The 21798-nt window shown below is 32.4% G+C and overlaps 1 protein-coding gene across 3 annotated transcripts in view; it reads right to left on the reverse strand.

Moving 5' to 3' along the window:
• LOC114343072 (ras-related protein Rab-14) overlaps positions 1–21798 on the reverse strand; it is a 71326-nt gene that overhangs the window by 19746 nt on the left and 29782 nt on the right. For all 3 annotated transcript variants that reach the window (XM_028293887.2, XM_050659414.1, XM_028293886.2), the window contains exon 4: positions 2908–3121. In XM_028293887.2, coding sequence (XP_028149688.1) covers positions 2908–3121 — 214 coding nt within the window. The remainder of the gene's footprint in view (positions 1–2907; positions 3122–21798) is intronic.

Raw genomic sequence — 21798 nt, forward strand, 5'->3', positions numbered from 1 at the left:
AATGCCAGTCCCTATTTTTTTAGTCAAAAAGTTATTGGAAACAACCCCCTAATTACCACCCTAATTAAAATTAGTCATCGACCTTATTCCGTATTTTTTATTTATGTATTTTTAATAGATTACAGAAGTTTGACCGGCTTAAAAAAATTAGTTTAAAAAAAAATGGAGCTAAAAGCGAATAACGAATTTTTGTAGTTTGATAAAACATGCCATTTTCTTCAGAATAGAAAGATTAGCATCAGAGATACTAAAAAATGTTTACATATGAAATTAATAATAAATATTTATATAAATTAATAATAATTATTTAAATAAGTTCTTAAAAACTGAAACACTAAACTTTGAAAATTTTGGGTTTTCGACAATTACTCAAAATTTCAACCTACAAATTGCGCCAATAACTGATCGTTTGTAGAAGGACTCTAGACGAATCTAACGGTGTTTACCTTATTTCCGGGAAAATTCGAATCTTTAAGTTATATGCTTCATAAATATGATCAAATTTTTTTCCTATGGGAAAAAACGGGGTTTCAATCTCAATAATTCCTGTAATAGCTTTAGTTTTCATACTTGACCTTAGATGCATCAGATACTACTTATCAATACGTTTCGATCATGTTTAGTGATCAAAATCGGTTAAGCCGTTTAGAAGTTATTAAGCTACAAAAGTATAATCCAAAAAACGATTATTCCCGAAATGGTTTATGTAGTTGTAGTGGTTACGACGCTAAATTTGATCTGCAACGGGCAATCCGAGTTAATTTACCGGCCATCCCAATATTTTTATTCAATCTATTTCGACTAGAAAACAATCTAGTGTACATTCGATGGACACTAGATCATTTGGCAGATAATGCGACAAAGGTGACCATTTATAAAACTTAACGTGTAATCGAGAAAAATTGCATTCAACTTCATATATTTAATTTGTAAAAAACTTGAAAAAATTCCTGATACAAGAATAAAAAACCGCTAAACGCCGTAAAAATGAGTGGCGCATACAATATTCCAGCTACAAAAGATCTGATATGAAAATTACGTGGCGCGAAAATGTATTTCATTTTGATGCAAAACAAAATTCTAGTTTTATTTTAAAAGATTTTTCCATAATATTTGCTAAATTTGAAGTAAACGCGCCACAAAAGAGTTTCAAAATTCAAACTGTATCAAAGTTACTCTTTTGTGGCGCGTTTACTTCAAATTTAGCAAATATTATGGAAAAATCTTTTAAAATAAAACTAGAATTTTGTTTTGCATCAAAATGAAATACATTTTCGCGCCACGTAATTTTCATATCAGATCTTTTGTAGCTGGAATATTGTATGCGCCACTCATTTTTACGGCGTTTAGCGGTTTTTTATTCTTGTTTAAATTCTACATTTTATTATAATAAATATTTTTATATCATATAGTTTTAATTTATTTTATTACAGTTACTGTGTTTTGTAATGGAAAAATGGATATTAATTTTTTTTTAATTCTATGCAAATTTAGTTTTAACCGGCGATCTCTACTTCTATGGCCGATTATTCCCTTCAATAATATTTTAAAAAATGCGAATAAGGGTTGTCTAACACACCGTCAAGTTTTTGTTTGAATTTATTTAATAATTTCTTATGGCTTATACATTTTAGAAAAATTGAATTTTCTCCATTGTTGTAAAAATGCAATTACTGTGTTTTGTCATGGGACAGCCGACCTGATGGTTGAGTTTTAGATTTTTGACTATTCAGAGCATTTTATGAAGAATAACTTTTTTTCGTAAAATTTATAATAAAAAAGTTTTCGATGTGGTTAGTAGCTACGCTGACATACTGTATAAGAGCTTCTGTATAAGAATTTTCAAATTGAAATGCCATATTCGGATTCAGCATAATCAAAAACAAAATAGAAACATATTTGATCAAAGTAAAATGATGAATTTAACGATATTTTTAAAATTATTTATACAAAACAATTGTTATTGTTTAAACAATTAATAAACAATTAGCGGCCAAATCTGCGAGTAGAACTTTTTACTTTAACAAGTATATAAACTAACAAAAAAAGTTTTAGAAAAATATAAGCTTGTTTGAATTTTTCCGAAACAATGCATGTTTTCGTTCTAATTGCACACTCCTATCATATGTATGCGATAAATGATTTTATTATGTATCTTTTCTTTCTCTTCGTGTGCCTCATCCTTTAAGGAGAATGGCGATCATCACCGTCCATTTTACTCTATCTGCAACAGTTCCGAAGAGTTCTATTGTTGTTTTTTCACTCAACTTTTTTAAATTCATCAATCAGGACGTTAAATTCATCTCCTCGGTTTTCTTTTTCCTTCCATTATCCCTTGTACATATAACCAATCGCATAACTCATATTTCTTTCCTTCATAGTGTTTAACCACTGCATGTGAAACCTGCTTATGTGAAACATGTGTGTGAGTGTATATAACAGTAATATTGGTAAGCGTTTTTATAGATTTAATTAAACTATTGTCTGTATATTTAATTATATCTCCTAGTTATTGTGAACCACACCTATTGATACAGTCCTAAAACGCTGAAATTATTTTAAAATTTCGCATATGTACATAACCATTAATTATTTTGGTCCTTCGAGCCGGATCTGCTTCGAAGAGTAGGCCCTTTTGAAAAACGTCACAATTTCTGAAGTTCACATATTTTCAGATAGCGTCATCGCTTTAACATTGATTTCAACAACTAAATGACATGATATCCATTTGTATTTCATCGTAAGCATAATTACACAAACAATAAGCAGATTTGATAATCAGATGACCACGAAAGAGTACTAGAAAAACCAAATAAGGTTTATAATATTTATATTTCCTCTTACGTGGCCGATTTTATAATGCTTAGAATTTTTTGTAAGATTATAATATATCTAAAAAATACTTACGTTTTTGCACTAGCTTCTACGAACATTAGGCCATTCTCTTCCGCAAATTTACTAGCTTCTTCGTAAGTTACGTCTCTTTGCCCTTCTAAATCGCACTTATTTCCTATTAGAAATATAACTGTACTAGGATTGGTTAAATTTCTTGTGTCCGTCAGCCAACTACTTAGATGATTGTAAGTGGACCTCCTAGTTATATCGTAAACCATCAGTGCACCTTAAAAAAATTAAAAATTATATTAAATAAAAAATGTTTACTATGTTAATAGTCAGGGATCCCAGGTCTATTTTCATCATTTACTACTAACAAGCTAATTTTTCGTGAGTAGCTTCATTTTGACGAGACGTCCAACTTTTTTCCTTACAACAATTTTTGTATGTGGTAGATAACAAAGTTAGCAGGGGTAGTTCAGCCGGGTTAGACGAATAACGAGAATCTAAAAATTGCACTAAAATAGTAATTCCGCCAGTGGCGTACAATGTGGAAAGGGTCAACCATTCACTTTCCCCTGTTGTACGCCTCTGGTAGTAGTCAGAAAGGTTTATTTAACATATTTTAGTAGGGTGTACATTAGTCCTTCTCTTCCAAGTATGATAAGGATATGTCCAATACTTTTGAAGTAATGTCTGATTTAAAAATTTAAAAAATATTTGTACCCAGCACTTTTAAAAGTATTTGAAATATCCTTATCATACTTATCAAAAAGTGTAGGTACTGTACACCCTACTAATTCTATCAAATTGCTATTTTATCAAAATTTTTAGATTCTCTAATACTCATTATGCAAATCCTATTCTCTTCATTCGTAACGATAAAATCATTAGTTTTCGAGAAATTTGAAGTTAAAAATGAAAGAGCCCAATTCATTAATCAAAATAGCTGTACCGTTTCATTTTTGACTTCAAATATCTCTAAAACTAGTGACTTTAGCATTACGAATAAAGAGTGTATTATTTACATAGACAGTATTGAATAATCGAAATATTGCGCTAGAATAGCAATTCCGTCAGTGACGTAGAATTTCGGAAGTATAAACCATTCACTGTCCCATGTCGTAGGCCTCTAGTAGTAGCCAGAAACGTTAGCTTGTCATAATTTAGTAGGGTGTACGGTAACGACACTTCCTGCAAAGTATGACAAGGATATGTCAAATAGTTTTAAAGTACGGTTTTAAAGTTCCATTGGGAAGGGGTTTTTCCTTGGTAAATGCATCCGGTGAAAAGTTTGGCCAAAACCTGGATAATTTTATGAAAATAAAAATATGGCCAAAACCTTATTCAGTTATGACTATAAAATGTAGACGCATAGTAAAAATACATAACTTGAGAAATACACTCTACCGAAACAGCTCTAGTGACAATAAATTGTAATAAAGTTTGTGAAAGTGTTGAAAAGTTTTTATTATTATATAAAATGAACTTCCATCAAGTAACGGTCGAATACATCACTTATTTAGTATTTGTAATAAAAAAGTCGAAATAAAAAGCTATCAATATTATTTCTAATATTCAATTTTTTTAAATTGTGCGGTATATATAGATATCAAAACAACAAGTGCATCTTGTTCCAAGGCAAGGTTTATTGTAAATTGTAAATGAGATATCAGAATGAAAAATAATAGTAATGAGATATTGATTTTAAATGTAATTCATGTTATCAACTAATACAGACATACAAGATGAACACTCTGTGAAAACTTCGATTATAATTAATCTCAAAACACTTTTTATTTTGTGAAAAGACAGTTTATGTTTCCTTTCGATTCAGAGGCGATGCACAATCTCCAGACAGCTGTTTCTATGTAACGACGTCCTCAGTGGAGCTGCGTGTACACCTCTGAAGCAAAGCAAAACCAACCTGTCTATTTATGTGGAATTTCAAAAATAGTTTAGAATCCACTTTTGGGATTTTGAATCTCTTGAAGAAAGGCGAGAAGTCCCAGATACAGAATTCACTATTAAAATAAAAATTAAAATAGTAAATAATTCAAAATGAATTACCATTTTCAATTTCGTTGCAACACGAAACTACAGCCGCATCATTATTCCAGTTCAATCAGAGAGTGCAGCTAGCACCTCTACCGGTTTCTAAACTTATTAGTCTCTCATCAGGAGGCACATATGCTGCTCTCTCTGACCCAACCAGGACAAACCCCGGCGTGCAGTTACGGATTGCAACGAACGAAATGGCAGGGATGCCCTAGCGGCAACTGCTAACAAAAGACAAAGTTTTCAATCTAATGGTACATAAAGTAACATTAAAAATATTACTCTACATCCCACCAGAGTTGGGTCAGAGAGAGCAGCATATATGTGCCTCCTGATGAGAAACTAATAAGTTTCGGAATCGGTAGAGGTGCTTGCTGCACTCTCTGATTGAACTAGAATATGATGTGACTCAGAGCCGGATTTAAGGCAGTGGGGGCCTGGGGGCCTCTGGGCAAAATTGGTGTGGGGGCCCTATCTCCTACCATTAAAAAAATGTTGATCTACTTTTATAAATATAATTTTAAATAATAAAAAGTACACGAGCTGTAACTTGTTACAGTAAAATAGTAAAAATAATAGTAAGATGTATTGTTTTAAAGTTCGGGAACTTTTCGATATATTTTAATTGAAAATTTCTTGATTATGTGGGACAAATCTAGTTGTGTAGAGAGATCATTCAAACATTCTTGGTCCATCAGACGGAAGTCGATTTTTAATTAACTTAAATTTTGAGAATGATCTCTAACCACTGCAGTTAGTTAACATCATAACTAAATATAAACAAATTTGTCACCTCAACATTTGGAAAAGCATCATTCATATTCTTTACTTTTAGCAGTTGGTACATTTGAAGTTCTTTGCTTATATTTGTTGAGCTGATTTCCTCTTTAAATGAATTGAAGAATCTTACAAACTGTACCAGATGGACACATAAGTTTTCATCTAAATCATTGCTATAAATGTTGGTAAGTTGATGATAATGTTGGTGAGTGAGCTTCAATTTCATTGAGAGTTAAATTTTCCAATTTTCCCAAATGATGTAAAAATCCAAAATTGGAATGAATGGATTCATATGCAGAAAGCCTATGACTTAAAGAGGTAATGAAGTGACTGAAATTTTGAGTTCTAAACTTCTCTGATGTTCTCATATCTTTCGAAATTGTCACGTCTTGACTGTATAATTTATTTAAGTGTTCCACTCCTAAATTAAGCTGCCACTCCTAAATTAAGGTCAATATTTGGATCTTGAAGAATACGACTTGTGCTGTTTGTCCTGCCTAATATCCTCTCTGTTTCCAGTAAACACATTCGATTATAGGTACAAACTATTTGCAATGCTACGAGTTTTAAATTGTTGCTCATAGTCTTCCGAAATTTTGGATAATGCTCCTTTAATCTGATTATAACCTTTAAATAGTTCTTTTGCGGCATTACCTCCATGACCATCTAGTAGTATTTGCTCTTTTAGAAACAATAATATTTTTGCCACGGTCTGCGTTGCTGTCGCTTAAAGACGCAGCTTTTAAACATTCTGTTAAGTTGTATCTATATGTAGAGGAAGTGAAAAATACAAGAAATTCTAAGAAATTATTCTAAGAAATTAATTGTTAATTGAGTGACATGAACTAAATAATATTTTGACTTCTTCACATTTCCTCACATTGATGAAAGATAGTTGACATGTCTGCTTCCAGGATTTGAATATTGATTAATATGGTGCTTCAAAAATTAACCATAGTCAGCTAATAACAGGAGTATTCCCGAATAATTTTCATTTTGTGATGAATTCGCATTTTCGCTGCGAAATGCTAAATCTTGTTCACAAATAAACTTTATAACACTAAAATTAGTCTTTGAGTTACCATTTTCCAATAATTCTTTATTTCTTTTGCCGGTTTTGCTATTTCAGTATCAATACGCCCAATTCTTTCGTGTGCTTTAGACATTTCGTGATCTATAAGCTTACTATCTGCATGTTTACAATCACAAAATCCTCTGTGGCTAAAATGTGTACAATACGAACACTAGATAAGAATTTACAAACGAAGCAATTCACTCACCCGGTGGAAGGTGAAAAACATAACCATGAACAATGTATTATATTATCACTCCTACGCTCCTTCATTTTATACTTGTCAATATTTTCATACATTGTCGAGTTCCTGTATCTCCTGCCAATATCTGTTTAAATGAACCTCTTATGCTTGGGGCTTTGTGGGGGCCCCCGGGCAGCTGCCCAGCCTGCCACCCCTTAAATCCGACCCTGATGCAACTGTAGTTTGCATTTTTGATTTACATGTTTACTCTGATTGGAGTACGAAGAGAACCATTCTTGTTGGAACTTTGCCGCGCTGAACAGATGGGACGTGAATTATAAATTGTAAAATTCTCTCATCTTCGTTAGTCTCAGCATCCGTTATGGCTTGCAAACTTTAGAGTAATATTTTTAATGTTATTTTATGTGCCATTAAATTGAAAACTTTGTCTTTTAGTAAATAATTATTTAAATCTGAAAACTTTTCTTGTTGGAACTTCTTTCTGGCACATCCTTAATCACTGACTTTTACAATTTATAAGACAAGAGACGACGAATAAAGAAAGTGAAAAGTACTCTACAATATGCAGTCACATTCCGTTTTCATTCGTCTAGGAAAAACGGTCCGAAAGAATGTTCCTAGTATTCAAATCTGAGTAAAGATAGAAGTGAAAAAGACAGTTAACAGGACACACAAAAAGAAACATAAACTGTCTTTTTCACTTCTATCTTTATTCAGATTTGAGTACTAGAAACTTTCTTTTGGACCGTTTTTCCTAGACGAATGAAAGCGGAATGTGACTGCATATTGTAGAGTTCTTTTCACTTTCTTTATTCATCGTCTCTTGTCTTATAAATTGTAAAAGTCAGAGATCAAGGATGTACCAGAAAGAGGTTCCAACAAAAAAAGTTTTCAGATTTAAATAATTATTATTTACCACAGTTCGGCCGCAATTTTCGAAGTCCTGTACTTGGCAATACTGGACCCATGAAAAAATGGGATGTTACAATACACTTCTGAGTCATGCCATAATATTTAAGAATTTTCAGAAAAGTGGAACAAGATATCACTGAAACCCAATTTGGATTTAGGAACGAGAGGCATTATTAGTGTGGACCTACCGAAGAAAATTAAAAATAAGTTGGGTACAGGCGCGGATCTAGAATATCATAATAGGGGGGGGGGCAGACTTACCTCAAATGTGATGCCACAGCTACCTATTTTTCGGTAGATCTACCGAATACCTGTCAAATCTACCGATCTACCTAATTCTCTTTTTTTTTTACCGAAAAATCAAAATTCTTAATTTTCAAATTAATCTGCCGATTTTTTTTCCTACCGAAAAATCAAAATTATTAGAAAAAATTTTTTTAGCGGATAGATTTGGCAACAGAGTTTAGTAAATTTTCAAGAATTCTTGAATTGCTTTTACTAGCTTGTGGCACAATGTGCGAAACAGCAGATATGGATTTACCGATATCAATTTTATGACCAGTCCTTTGTCCTTTTATATTATGATTTTAGGAGTAAAATGTATCTACCTGAATCTGAATAGTGAATACTGAAGGACTGTGGCTTATTTTGATATAGAAGATAATTCCAAACTAAAAATCGTATTTATATTAAAATCTTAAAACAGGAGAAATTTATTTCGCACCATTTTAACTTACAGTATTTCGACATAACTAAAGAACATTAAAAAATTTTCTCGTTCTCAATTGCTTCAATATTCGACATTATTTTGTTTTTAAACGATTATAAAGTGTAAAAAATCATGTTTTTGCCTAGATTTAACATTCCTTGTAGATTTTAGAGAAAAATGTTTGAAATAAATATTCCAGATCTTAATAGTTTCTAATTTGAAATACATAAACAATTGGAGATAATTGCAAAAAACCCTTATTTTTGCAGTAATTTATAAATGTTATTAAATCATAACTATTATTTATTATAACAAAATTTTTTAACTTGTTTAAATAATTATACAGCTTTCAAATAAGAATATTTGTATTTTGAACGTTAATAGGTACACGTGTGGTAAGTATTTTTAAAAAGTCTACAATAGGAAAAAATATGCAGTTTTATTTTATTATAAATAAATAAATTCCTTATAACAAAACTAAAGCATCCTTGATTGCGTTAGTTAGACGGCGCTACCCCAGTTACTTTGGATTAAAAAAAAATGAAGAAAATTGCTCTATAATACCTAGAAAGCCGAGAAAATACATTTTTTTAAGGTATACCGATTTTGAACTTTGAATGATTTTTATGATGAATGGTGATTATTGATCATTATATGATGATGAATGTAGTTTAATTTTGAATACTCGTACCTAAAGTATCATTTTCTTGCAATGTGATAGCAAAAGAAGCAAAAACTGAAATCTACCGAAATTTGAAGATTTCTACCGAAAAATAGGAGCAGTCTCCCGAAATGCAACACTGCATATTATATTTTCTAGATTTAGCCATACGACTCACACTTACTCTAAGGATAAAAAACACTATATAATCACAGATACCTACGGTATCAAAAGGATTGATAGACAATTCACGACTATTAATGTCACTGGTCGCTCTTTACCGTAAAGATTAACCTTTTTACCATCAATGGGTGTACCAGTGGTGGCATGGCAAAATTAGCAGTGCCGGAACGCACTGCTAACTTTTGTTTACAAAACCTAAATTCTCTATTTATTTTTTTTTCTTTTCTTAACCAGTGCCGGAACGGCGTTCCCGCACCATGACTCCACTGGTAGGTACGCATGGATTATCTAGTAAAATACAAATTTTTGTATCTTTATTGTATCGCAAATTTGAAACGTGACTTTTCATGAGATTATAAGGTTTGTACCCAGTGTATTGTATTTGCATTTTAAAATATCATTTTTGTTATTCTTTGAATTGAGAAAAATTTCCGTTGTTTAGGTTCCGTTGAAAGGTGTTTTGTTAGATTTTATGGCTTGTTTCAATTCTTTGGAAGCGGTTGTCGTGTAATTTAGTGTTGTACTGATGGCTTAAAGTTTAGAGTTAACAGAAAAAAATAATAAATAATAAAAAAATACTTATAGACTAAATACAATAGTGGGTCCATGGACCCGTTGACCCCCCCTGTATCCGCGCCTGGTGTGTAGATAGAATAACAAATGTTGAGGTCTTCAGAAAGATGAAAAAGGATAAGGAAATTATGAATACGATTAAGATAAGAAAGTTACAATATCTTGGCCAGGTTGTGAGAGCGGATAAATATGTGTTGCTACAAACTATAATGCAGGGAAAAATACAGGAAAAGCGAAGTATTGGAAGAAGACGCATCTTGTAGCTCAACAATCTGAGAAAGTGGTATAATTGCAGTTCCATCGACTTGTTCAGAGCTGTAATCTCAAAAGTGAAAATAGCCGTGATGATTACCAACCTCCTTAGAGGAGACGATACCTAAAGAAGAAGACACCCTGCGTCGATGTTTTTTGATATGCTGCGTTCTTTCTATTTGTGGTCATTTCGCACTCATAACCAAATCAATGATTTATTGTTTCTGACCTGGTTTTGCCCAATATTTCAACCGATTTCTGGAAGATAATATCTCGTATATTTGCCCATAGTTGGTTAATGTCTTCTCCTTCTACTAAGTTTTCTGTCCTTATTTAATCTTCTATTTGCTGTGTGTATACATTTGTCATGTCGGGATCTTTTAGTTTATTAATGTCGATTTTTTCTCTCCTTTTCCCGATCTCCTTTAATAGTCCATGTGATGAGACCGCTCCCGTCTGAAAAAATTTCTGATTCGGTTTTTTTGCAGATTCCTATTCAAAAATGCCCCCTTTAAACAAATCTGAAGGGTGCCGGGCAAAATTTTTGAGCAGAAATTGTTTACACATTTTTTTTTTAAAGAAATACAAAAGATCACTTTTTTGCTCCAGAAAATATGTTTTTAGATTTTTTGGGTCATTTTAAACAAGAAAGGTATCTCGTCATTTCTCTCAAAACTTTATAATTTTCGAATTATAGATGATTTAAAAACTGAAAAATGCGAAAATACGCATTTTCGAGCCTTAAAAACTCATATTTAAATTAGTAATTTTTAAAGAGAAATAACGGCAGTTTTGTTTTAATTTGATTCAGAGTTGGACCACCATCTACAGATAGCTATTTCTGCATCCCATGCGTCCTCGGTGGAGTTATGCAGTCACAACTCTAAAACAAACATTAACAACCCTGCCTATTTAAGGCGAACCATCGCGATGCAATGATTCCACCTTGGATGACGCAATCTAGCGACATCTCTCGCAATACGAGGAAAACAACGAAAAGCCCCAGATACAAAGTTTACTACTTTTTAAACAATTAGAATAATTGAAATTAAAAATATAATAAACAATATTTTAAATCTAAGACTTTTCGCTAATAAACTGCTTTCTGGCTGCATCCTGTATCTCAAACACAGAGACGACGAAAATAGGAGAAAGCAAATAGAGGACACTTTGGCCACGCATTTACCTTCCCTTCGTCAAGGAAAAGAACCGAAAGACAGTTTATAATACTCAATTCTGAGTAAAGATGAAAAAGAGATAACGGCAGTTTTGTTTTAATTTGATTCAGAGTTGGACCACCATCTCCAGATAGCTATTTCTGCATCCCATGCGTCCTCGGTGGAGCTATGCAGTCACAACTCTGAAACAAACATGCCTATTTAAGGCGAACCATCGCGATGCAATGATTCCACCTTGGATGACGCAATCTAGCGACATCTCTCGCAATACGAGGAAAACAACGAAAAGCCCCAGATACAAAGTTGACTACTTTTTAAACAATTAGAATAATTGAAATTAAAAATATAATAAACAATATTTTAAATCTAAGACTTTTCGCTAATAAACTGCTTTCTGGCTGCATCCTGTATCTCAGGTTTTTACAATATATAAACACAGAGACGACGAAAATATGAGAAAGCAAATAGAGGACACTTTGGCCACGCATTTACCTTCCCTTCGTCAAGGAAAAGGACCGAAAGACAGTTTATAATACTCAATTCTGAGTAAAGATGAAAAAGAGATGAATTAATTTTTGATGAATTTTTAATTTTTCTTATAATTACTAATTTTTCTGCAGCCGTGTCGAAAATAAAACTTTCGGTATGATTTATTAAATCGAAAGTACCATTTTACACGACTCGTACCGAACGTAGCTACTTTCGGGACTAATTTTTTCACTTTCGAGACGCTTTTTTTACTTTCGGGGCGATTTTGGGTAGCTAGGTAACGGCTTTGACAATAACATCAACTTTGTATTTTATTATGACAACGCTTGTCATTTAAGATTCGTGTGTGTTTTCGCTCAGTTTTTCGTTTTTCAATTCCAAGAAATGGAAATCAGAAGTGAAGCCGAAATGATTCCAGATGAGATTAGGGGAACTGCTAATGCCGCTATTTATGAATTATTGCCGGTAAAGTCAAGAAAGCGGTATGAATTGGTCTACGATTTATTTCAAAAATGGAGCAATGATAAAAATGTACGTACTATAAATGAAGAAGTTATTCTTGCATATCTAATGGAAAAATCTAATATCTTGAAGCCATCAAGTCTTTGGAGCAATTACTCGATGCTTAAGTCCACACTTAACATTAAAAATAATATAGATATAAGCCGCTATCCAAAAGTTATTGCTTTCCTTAAAAGAATATCCATCGGCTACAAATCAAAAAAATCGAAAGTATTGAATAAAGAAGAAATTGATAAATTTTCATCAGAAACTGAAGATAAGATCTACTTAATGACAAAGGTTATATAATTAAATCTAATTTAAACTAAAAAGGGTAGTTCCCTGGGTTGGCTGTACACCATATAGTTAAACAAACTCTAACATGAAGTAAAACCACTTCTATGTAATAGGTATAATTTACTAATATCTTAAAAAATCACAATGGATTGAATAAAATATGTTCAAAACGTTTTCGGACCTATCAGTCCATCATCAGTGAATTCATATACTTGCTAACTAGTCCCAGAACCAAACAATGGTTGTAATTATAATTCAAATTGAAAAGGCTAAACGCCGATGATAATAGAAACCTCTAAGAACATGGTGAAACCCTAAACGAGAGAAAAACCCTCGTTTAGGGTTTCACCATGTTCCCAGAGGTTTCTATTAACATCGGCCTTTAGCCTTTTCAATTTTACAACATTATAATGTAGATTGAATTATAATTACAACCATTGTTTGGTTCTGGGGCTAGTTAGCAAGTATATCAATTCACTGAGGATGGACTGATAGGTCCGAAAACGTTTTGAATATATTTTATTCAATCAATTGGGATTTTAAGATTTTAGTAAATTATACCTATTACATAGAAGTGGTTTTACTACATGTTAGAGTTTGTTTAAATCTAATTTCTCTTTTTTTATTATTTTTTTTTGTAAATTTTAGGTTGCTTTAATAATTGGTTTGGCAGGCGCTTGTCGTCGTGAGGAGCTTTGCAAAATGAGTTTAGATGATATATAGAAGATAAGATAACCATGCTAGTGATTAAAACTCCTAATTCTAAAACGAACATGGAAAGAAACTTTGTGGTTGTTGAAGAAAATATCATTTCTTTATATGTACAGAAAATATTTGTAATTACGTCAAGCAAACACACCGTATCGTAGATTATTTGTATATTACAAAAATGGAAGGTGTACTATACAACCTATTGGTATTCACACTTTTAGAAAAATCGCCTGTACTATTGCTGAATTTCTTAAATTACCGCATTGCAAAGAATACACCGGGCATTGTCTACGAAGGAGCTCAGCCACGTTCCTCGCTGATAGTGGTGGCACTATAACCAACTTGAAAAGACACGAAGGATGGAAATCAACTAATGTAGCAGAGGGATACGTAGAAAATTCTTTAAGAAATAAAATTCGCATAACTTCACATATTGAAAATGGCCGCAACCAAATTAATATCTCAAAAAATAAACTGATACGTCTAACACTAATTTCAATACTGCCACTTCTGTTGATATTTCTAACAATATCAATGTAAATAATTGTTATAATTGTGTTATTAATATTCATTAGTAGATTTTTCTAATGTTGAATTCACGAGAGTCACTTTAAAGTGTTTAATAAAAGTTCATAAGTAAAGTTTATCCATATATTCTTTTTAACATACAAAAAGGCTGCAGAAAAAATATTGTACGTAACACGATCCAAAAGTAATTTTACGAGACTCGCAGGATTCCAGGACTCGCCTACGGCTCGCCCTGGAAACTTCCTACTCGTCTCGTAAATATCACTTTCGGAACTTGTTACGCAAATTACTATTAAATATTGTAACACACCAGCCCCTTCTACGCCGTCTATGTAAGGAACGCGTCGGTAAGGAACCAGCGGGACATATGCTTTCCGGGAACCGGTACTTGTGTGGGTCTTATGCCCTAATGGGGAATTCTCACGACGAGGTCGAGGCGCGTGTTGAAACGAGCTTCAAGTGGGTCCTAATTTAAACGTCGGCAAAGAGAGATATAATATATATAATAGTGGAAAAGAAAGAGAACGCAGATACCCTACAAGACGGTAAAATTAGTAATATTTACTTTGTTATAAAATGTCCCGAAGAATACAGGCAACCAAAAAGTTGACCGCCCTCAGTGGTGGAGATAAAAATATTAGTTGGTTTTTTTAATTCTCACAATGATAAAAATTAGAACAAAACGTAGTTTGACCATAAAATTACCACGCCACTGATCGTACCCTCGCTTGACGAGACATCCACACTATCCACAGGCTAATAAATTTTAGCACTTGGTGTTATTTTAAGGGTCATAAATACCAAATTTTGACAGAAATTTCTCTATCTCTCCTTGCGTTTAATCTTTTTCACGTTGGGCTGAATCCCGTCTTCCTCTTAATATGTGTCCTTGGAGTGTTGTGTTTTTATCTTCAACATAGATGTACCCAAGAAAGACGCAAAGACCCTATTTTCAGTTTTTGGTTTAGTTAGCATTCAGAGTTTGTACCGTAAAAACGAAAATACACCATTTGTTCGATTATCGTGATTTTCACTGTAATAAACCCTAAAACCCGAGATAATTACCAAATTAACCTTTACAATATGAGTTTTTAAGCATCGAAAATGCTTAGCTTCGCATTTTTCAGATTTTAAATCTCCTATTACTCGAAAACTATCAACTTTTGAGAAAGATGACAAGATACCTTTCTTATTTAGAATGGCCCAAGAAACCTAAAAAGAATATTTTTAGGGGAAAAAAGGTGATGTTTTGCATTTGCTTAAAAAAATTTCTGCGCAAAAATTGTGCTCGGCACCCTTCAGATTTGTTCAAAGGGGACATTTTTGAATAGGAATCCGCAAAGAAACCGAATCAGAAATTTTTTCAGACGGGAGCGGTCTCACCACGTGGACTAAAACAACTTTTCCCAAAAATGGACTTTTTTCGATAACTTTCCCCGACTAATATTTTCGTAGGCACCAAACAAAGCATGATCTAATACAGTAACATTTTTAAATATACCGTTGTCCAATATCTAAACCAAAACAATAATTAGTGTCACTGCAAATACAGCGAAGGTCAATGTCTAATCTTGAAGGATCTTTAATATTGAAAGAGTACAGTAAATAATAAAAGTGATGTTTTGACAGACATGAGATAATACTAATTTTTGCATGAAAATAATTATGCACATCATATTATATTATATGCCTTATATTAGCGTATGTATTTTTTTAAAAAGAAATATGATTATATTGATTTCAACAAATTATTTAAAATCAATATCGCTTTGATGCTTTAAACGCTGAAAAACATATAACATAAATATGTGAACGACTTAGGGCCGGTTGTTCGAACGCTAATCAACAATGATCATTATTAAATATTTAATTACTGTCACCAAAACTGTCAATGTCAACTTTGTTTGGGTTGCTGAAAACATAATTAATTACAATTATGAGATTTATTATTAATTATGTTAATAATTATTGCTATATTAATTGATTATAGTCTCAGAATTGTAATTAATTATGTTTTAACAATTGACATTGACAGTAATTAATTATTTGATAATGATCATTGTTGATTAGCGTTCGAACAACCGGCCCTAAATGAGTCTAAATATACTCTCTTTATTTGTTACATGGCTAGTTTTTTAAACAATAATTTGAAAAAAACTTTTTAAAAAACAGCAATGGTCACCAAAATAACCAACGAGGAAGTGGTTTAAAAGCACTTCAAAAAATGGTAAAGCAGCTGGACCAGGAACGAATTAATATTAAGAGCACACAGCAGCGATCAACAGGTAGCAACAAACCCGTTCCAAGATTGCGGCTGTAATTTTAAATATTTTGTCGAGCTATTTGGCACACATATTCGTAATATAATAAAGAATGGCAATACAGAGCCCAATTTCACAAATATGTTAGTATGTGGAAATTACTCTATAACTAAATAAAATATTGCAAAAAGGAGCCTGTACCGCCATTAACCTTTTCACTGCGGCTAGTTTTAAAAGTAGTATGGTCTCTGGTACGGCTGTTTCATGCCTGTGCTGATTAATCCGGTTGCCGCAGTCAGTCGATGTAGTACTATGGCGTATAAATACGTTTCGCGCAGTGTATCAATACATTGTATTCAGGACTGTATTTGCAATTTTGTAGAAGTAACTGTTAATCTGTTGCTGTTAGATTCTTAAAAATTAATAATTTGTTGACGTAATAGACATACAACTGATTCAAAATTTTATTTTTGAAGATCGTTTTCACTTTTATTAGGAGTGGCAAAACTGAATATAATATGTTCTGCAATTTTCGGCCCTCATTTGCAATCATTTTGATGCTAAATGCTACACACACAAAATCTTGAAAATGCAACCCAAAAATCTCAGTTTATTTACTATTATTGTTGTATTTATTAAATTACCGATCATAACGCTCTTGCACTTTTTTCAAAGTCAATAATAGGTTTATCAGCAGCTGTGATTCGCACAATTGAATTTTTAAACTAAAATTAAATAAGTTGACAAACACTATCCTGCATAAATACAGCGAAGGGGAATTCTAAGATTTTACAAGTAAATCCTCCAGAGTGAGTGCCTGTAAAAAAGGTGAGGATTTATACGGCTCCCGCAGTAAAGTATAAAATTTTTAAAAGTATTTTAAATTTTGATATAACTCTCTTCTATAGGCAACATACAATACGCAAACAATATCTGATTGATACGCTTGCCGCAGCGAATGCCGAAAAAGGTTACGCGTATTTATCCGGTTCCCGTTGTACGGGCACGAAATCATTTTACGTATATATCCGGTTCCCGCAGTGAAAAGGTTAAGAAAGACAAAAAAATAAACTTTCTTCAAATAAACTTTTTTATCCCGTGCCTAGATTTTGTATAACATTGGAACTACTAAAAATCGATTTTTTTATAACAAGAAATCGAACGTCACTAACTTGGCAACATTTCGCGCCTATGGGTATAAAAATTATTGTTTTTGATAGTATAAACGTCACTGTCAGTGAATTTGTCCCCCTATCGATTTATGGTATTATTTTTAATAAAATAATTTTCACCCTCGAGAAGGGGTGGCATGCACCCCAGGGTAAAAGCGCAAGTTGGCATCATGTCACCTTTGTTCCTTGAGGTATTCTCTAACTACTCACCAATTTTCATGAAAATCGATGCAAGGTTCAACGAAATCGGAGGTAATAGCTCACATAACTCCACCTTGTGGCTGCACTAACACCGGTACTGTTTACAAAATTCGTAAATACTTTTTTTGTCCGATAACCCCTTCAAAAATAAATTTGTCCGATAACCCACATGCGATGTGTTGCTTATTTCAAAATTTTACTGGAAATACCAAAATGTAAAGCTTTTGATTAACACATATCAATATGACACTACTGGCCAATGAATTTGTACTTCAATTGACACTTCGATAAATATTTTTGTTCGTTTTACTTTATCGTACTATATACGTAGTATAGTATAATAGATAAAGTTATAGGATCGTGCAAAAAAATTTTTTTCAGATTTCACTTTTTTTCGACGTTTTGAGTCCCCCTAAGTCTAAAAAGCAAATAAAAAAAACATGTCGGAAGTATGTACGTACGTACGTATGTCGCCACCGCCCAGCAAAAACTACTAGACCGATTTTGATGAAATTCGGTATGAGTAAGTTTAAGAGAATTTTGTCGAGAAACTAAGCTTTTAAAAAAAACCTCTCAAAGGGGGGCCGAAATAGGGGGGTTATTTAGGGCCCATTTTTGCAAATTTTGACCGAAATGAATGAAATTCAACTCAAAGTAAGCTCATCGATAGGTAAATAAAAATACGGAATTTGACATTTCCAAATTCAAAATGGCGGCCAACATGGCCGACCGCCCACCCGACACATTTCCCTATCTATCTAAAAACTTGTTTAAGATAAGTTTAATTTGAAAAAGTCGTTATATAGCCTAAAGATGGGGCTATAAGAAGGATGTTATCGTTTTTCAGAAAAAGTTACGGGTTGCCTATATTTAAGGGGTCAAATTTTGACATAAATTTGAACTAGATTTTCTCAAAAATGGCTCCAAGGAATTTTTTTATTTTTTGATATATTTTTGATATCCTATCAGTAAACTGAATGACATTAGTCATATATCTTAACTCCCCATAGGAAGGGAGTTATGAATTTTTTATAAAAAAATATTGCCCGAGTGCCCGTAACTTCCTTCTTAATAGAAACTAAAATTTGAAATTTTGCAGACATATATGGTACTTTATTATCTATTATCACAATAAATTTTACCAAAAATATGGCTTCCGGTTGAACCGGAAATGAATAAAAAATCTTAATTTTTTTAGATACGCCCTGTATATTTTAACATATTTTGAAAGAATGCAAAATTACCTTTCCAATGACATAAAATTCATTGCTGTAGCTCAAAAACTCGAAAAGTTACGGTAAATAGAAATTTTGCTATAATCCTATGTGTGTCCTCTCTCACGCGTTCATAGCAGAGCATTATTGTAGGGCAGTCAATGAGGGTATTTGGCTCCGAATTCCATACTACTACATTGATGTACTTGATATTTTCACAGTAAGTAGGGAATAGCTCAAGAAACAAAATCTACCCTATATACTATGGCGCTTTTATCTTGGGGCGGTTCCCACTTCTTCAAGGGGGTGGAAAATTTGTTGGTCAAAATAAGCACGGAAGTGGCTAAAGAACATATTTCTAAGCAAAAACTGGTCTATACTTTTTTTTTGAGAACTCAATACTTTTTGAGTTATGCGTAGTCGAAAATTGGCCATTTTCATTGAAAAATGACACCTTTTCGGACGGATTTTTTGTGAATACCTTAAAAACTATGCATCGAACTAAAAACACTATATAAAACATTTTTTAGATTATAAATAATAAAGAGATTCGTTCCTTCGTAAATGTTCTATTTATAATACAAAAAGAGATATGGTAGGTGAAAATAGTTTGTTTTTTGGTGCATGCTCAAATTGGTGTATTCAACTTGAAATAACAGAGGAACGGTAGGTTTTAGGTGTATAATGCTACCAACACCTTTTGTAGTGTTTGAAAAGGCCTTTAAAACGAGCACCGTTAAATGTCGGTTACTTACAAACTAAGCGAGATATGGTGCAAAAAAATGTATGACTAATGTACTTTAAGGAAAAATGAAAAGTATATACATTTAACTCCCCATCTACCATAATTTAAATGCATTGTTTTCCTTCTACAATACCTTTTAATATATATAGTGTTATTTCTACTTTCAAAAAGTTGAACGGGTTTAAAATAAATGGTTTTTGTAAAAAATGGGATCAAATTATAGAATGAATTTTTAAATTTTCTTAAAAATCTTCCTTTTTCTCCATGTAATTCGAAAATAAAAATATTTCACCCCTGAGAAGTGGTGGGAACTTCCCCCATGATAAAAGCGCCATAGTATATAGGATAGACTTTGAATTAGGAGATTGAGCTACTCCCAAAATTTCATTAAAATCCATGCAGTAGGATAGAATTTGGAGATAATATCTTGTTCTTAATCTCGCGCATTGACTGGCGTAATCGAAATAAAATGAAATGCAAATATTGTAAACTATTAATTTCTCAGAAAAATGAACTAATTTGAAATGAAAGTATGACTATAATATTCTATTGATTTATGCAATAATCTACACATCTATAGTGTGTCCCCGAAATATGGCATCGAACATTTTCTCAAATGCAGGAATTAATGATGCGTAGAACCATAAAATACTTTTAAGTACAGTAGGTGTTTCTAAAATATCAAAATAACGAGTAACTTTGTTATTTTTATAGCATTCCAGGATCTAGTACCATAACGATAATAGATCGGTCGATAAAGTTCTCGGGCGGCCCTTCCGTCCAGCGTTTTTTTTAAGAGCGTAGGCGCAAAATTTCGGGTAAATGCTTTTTAAATGCATTTATGGTTTTCGAATTCTGATAAAACTAATAAGTATTTTTGAAAAATTTAAAAGCAGAATGAAAAATTACATTATCACCGAGGGCCGAAAGTCACTGAAAACTTCTATGATGTGTATTTTAATAAGTTACAGGGGCGAAAAAGAAAAGAAAATTGAGTGTGATTTTTACAAATATCTTATTCAAAAGAAACTTTTTGTTTATTCTAAGGCCCTAACGCCTATTTCGGCTCTAGGTAATAATGTAATCTTTCATTCTACGTTTAAATTTTTCAATAATATTTATTAGATTTCTCAGGATTCGAAAAAAAAATGCATTTAAAAAGCATTGGTCCGAAATTTTGCGCCTACGCTCTTAATCAAAGATAGTGTTGTGTTTTTACGTTTTGTTTTATTATAGAACATGAATTTCCATCAAGTCAGCCCGATATAGTACTTCCACTCTTTTCCCATACACGACATTATTCACGAACTACTTTTTATACCAGGTCTCTTTTTAATTCACAGAAATTAGTATCGCAAAATTAAGCCGCGTTTCCATAGAAATCACAATAAGTTAAACAAGTATAAACAATATCGAATGTCTTTGATAGCTTATGAATTTTGATCTTTATAATTTTCAATGACAGTGACAGTTTATTGATTTATTTGCATTTGCATATTGTTTATTTGGTTTTATAAATCAATACAGTTTTATTTATTGATTAATAAAGTTTTATTTATTTATTAATAAAGTTTATTTGATTGTATATTTATAAAAAAATATAATAAATACTTCAGTTAAATAAATACTCCAGGAACCAAAGCTTTTCACCTCGCAATTTTTACAGAATGGATCGATTTGCTTGAAAATTTGAGAATAAGTAGTGGATAGTCCAAGGATCAAAATCTATATGATTCCGAAAGGCGCTTTTACCATGGGGGTGGTTGTCACCCCATCTCAGGGGGTGGAAAGTTTTTATTATATTTTGACCGCAAAAGTTGATAAAAATATTCATTCTAAGCAAAAAATCTTCTATACATTTTTTTGATAAAATTAATGGTTTTCGATTTATTCGCTATCGAAAATATTAGTTTGGTACCTATAGTAAAATTTAATGTTTTTCGATATACCCATTTACGATTCACTCAATTTTTGCCGTAGAAAAAAATTTTTGAAACCAATTTCTTGGGAATTAAATAACCTACAATTTTATATTGAAACATTTTTTCGTATCTCTGATGCTAATCTTTCTATTCTGAAGAAAACGGCATTTTTTACCAAACTACAAAAAATCGTTATTCGCTTTTAACTCCAGTTTTTAAAAACTAATTATTCTAAGCCAGTCAAACTATACTCACAGACAGCCAAGCATCACTGAAGGCACTAATGAGCCCGAAAGTGACGTCAAGGCTGGTATGGGAATGCCGGCAAGAACTGGCCGA

The sequence above is a fragment of the Diabrotica virgifera genome, chromosome 8, assembly GCF_917563875.1.
Source record: "Diabrotica virgifera virgifera chromosome 8, PGI_DIABVI_V3a".
NCBI classification, from domain to species: domain Eukaryota; kingdom Metazoa; phylum Arthropoda; class Insecta; order Coleoptera; family Chrysomelidae; genus Diabrotica; species Diabrotica virgifera.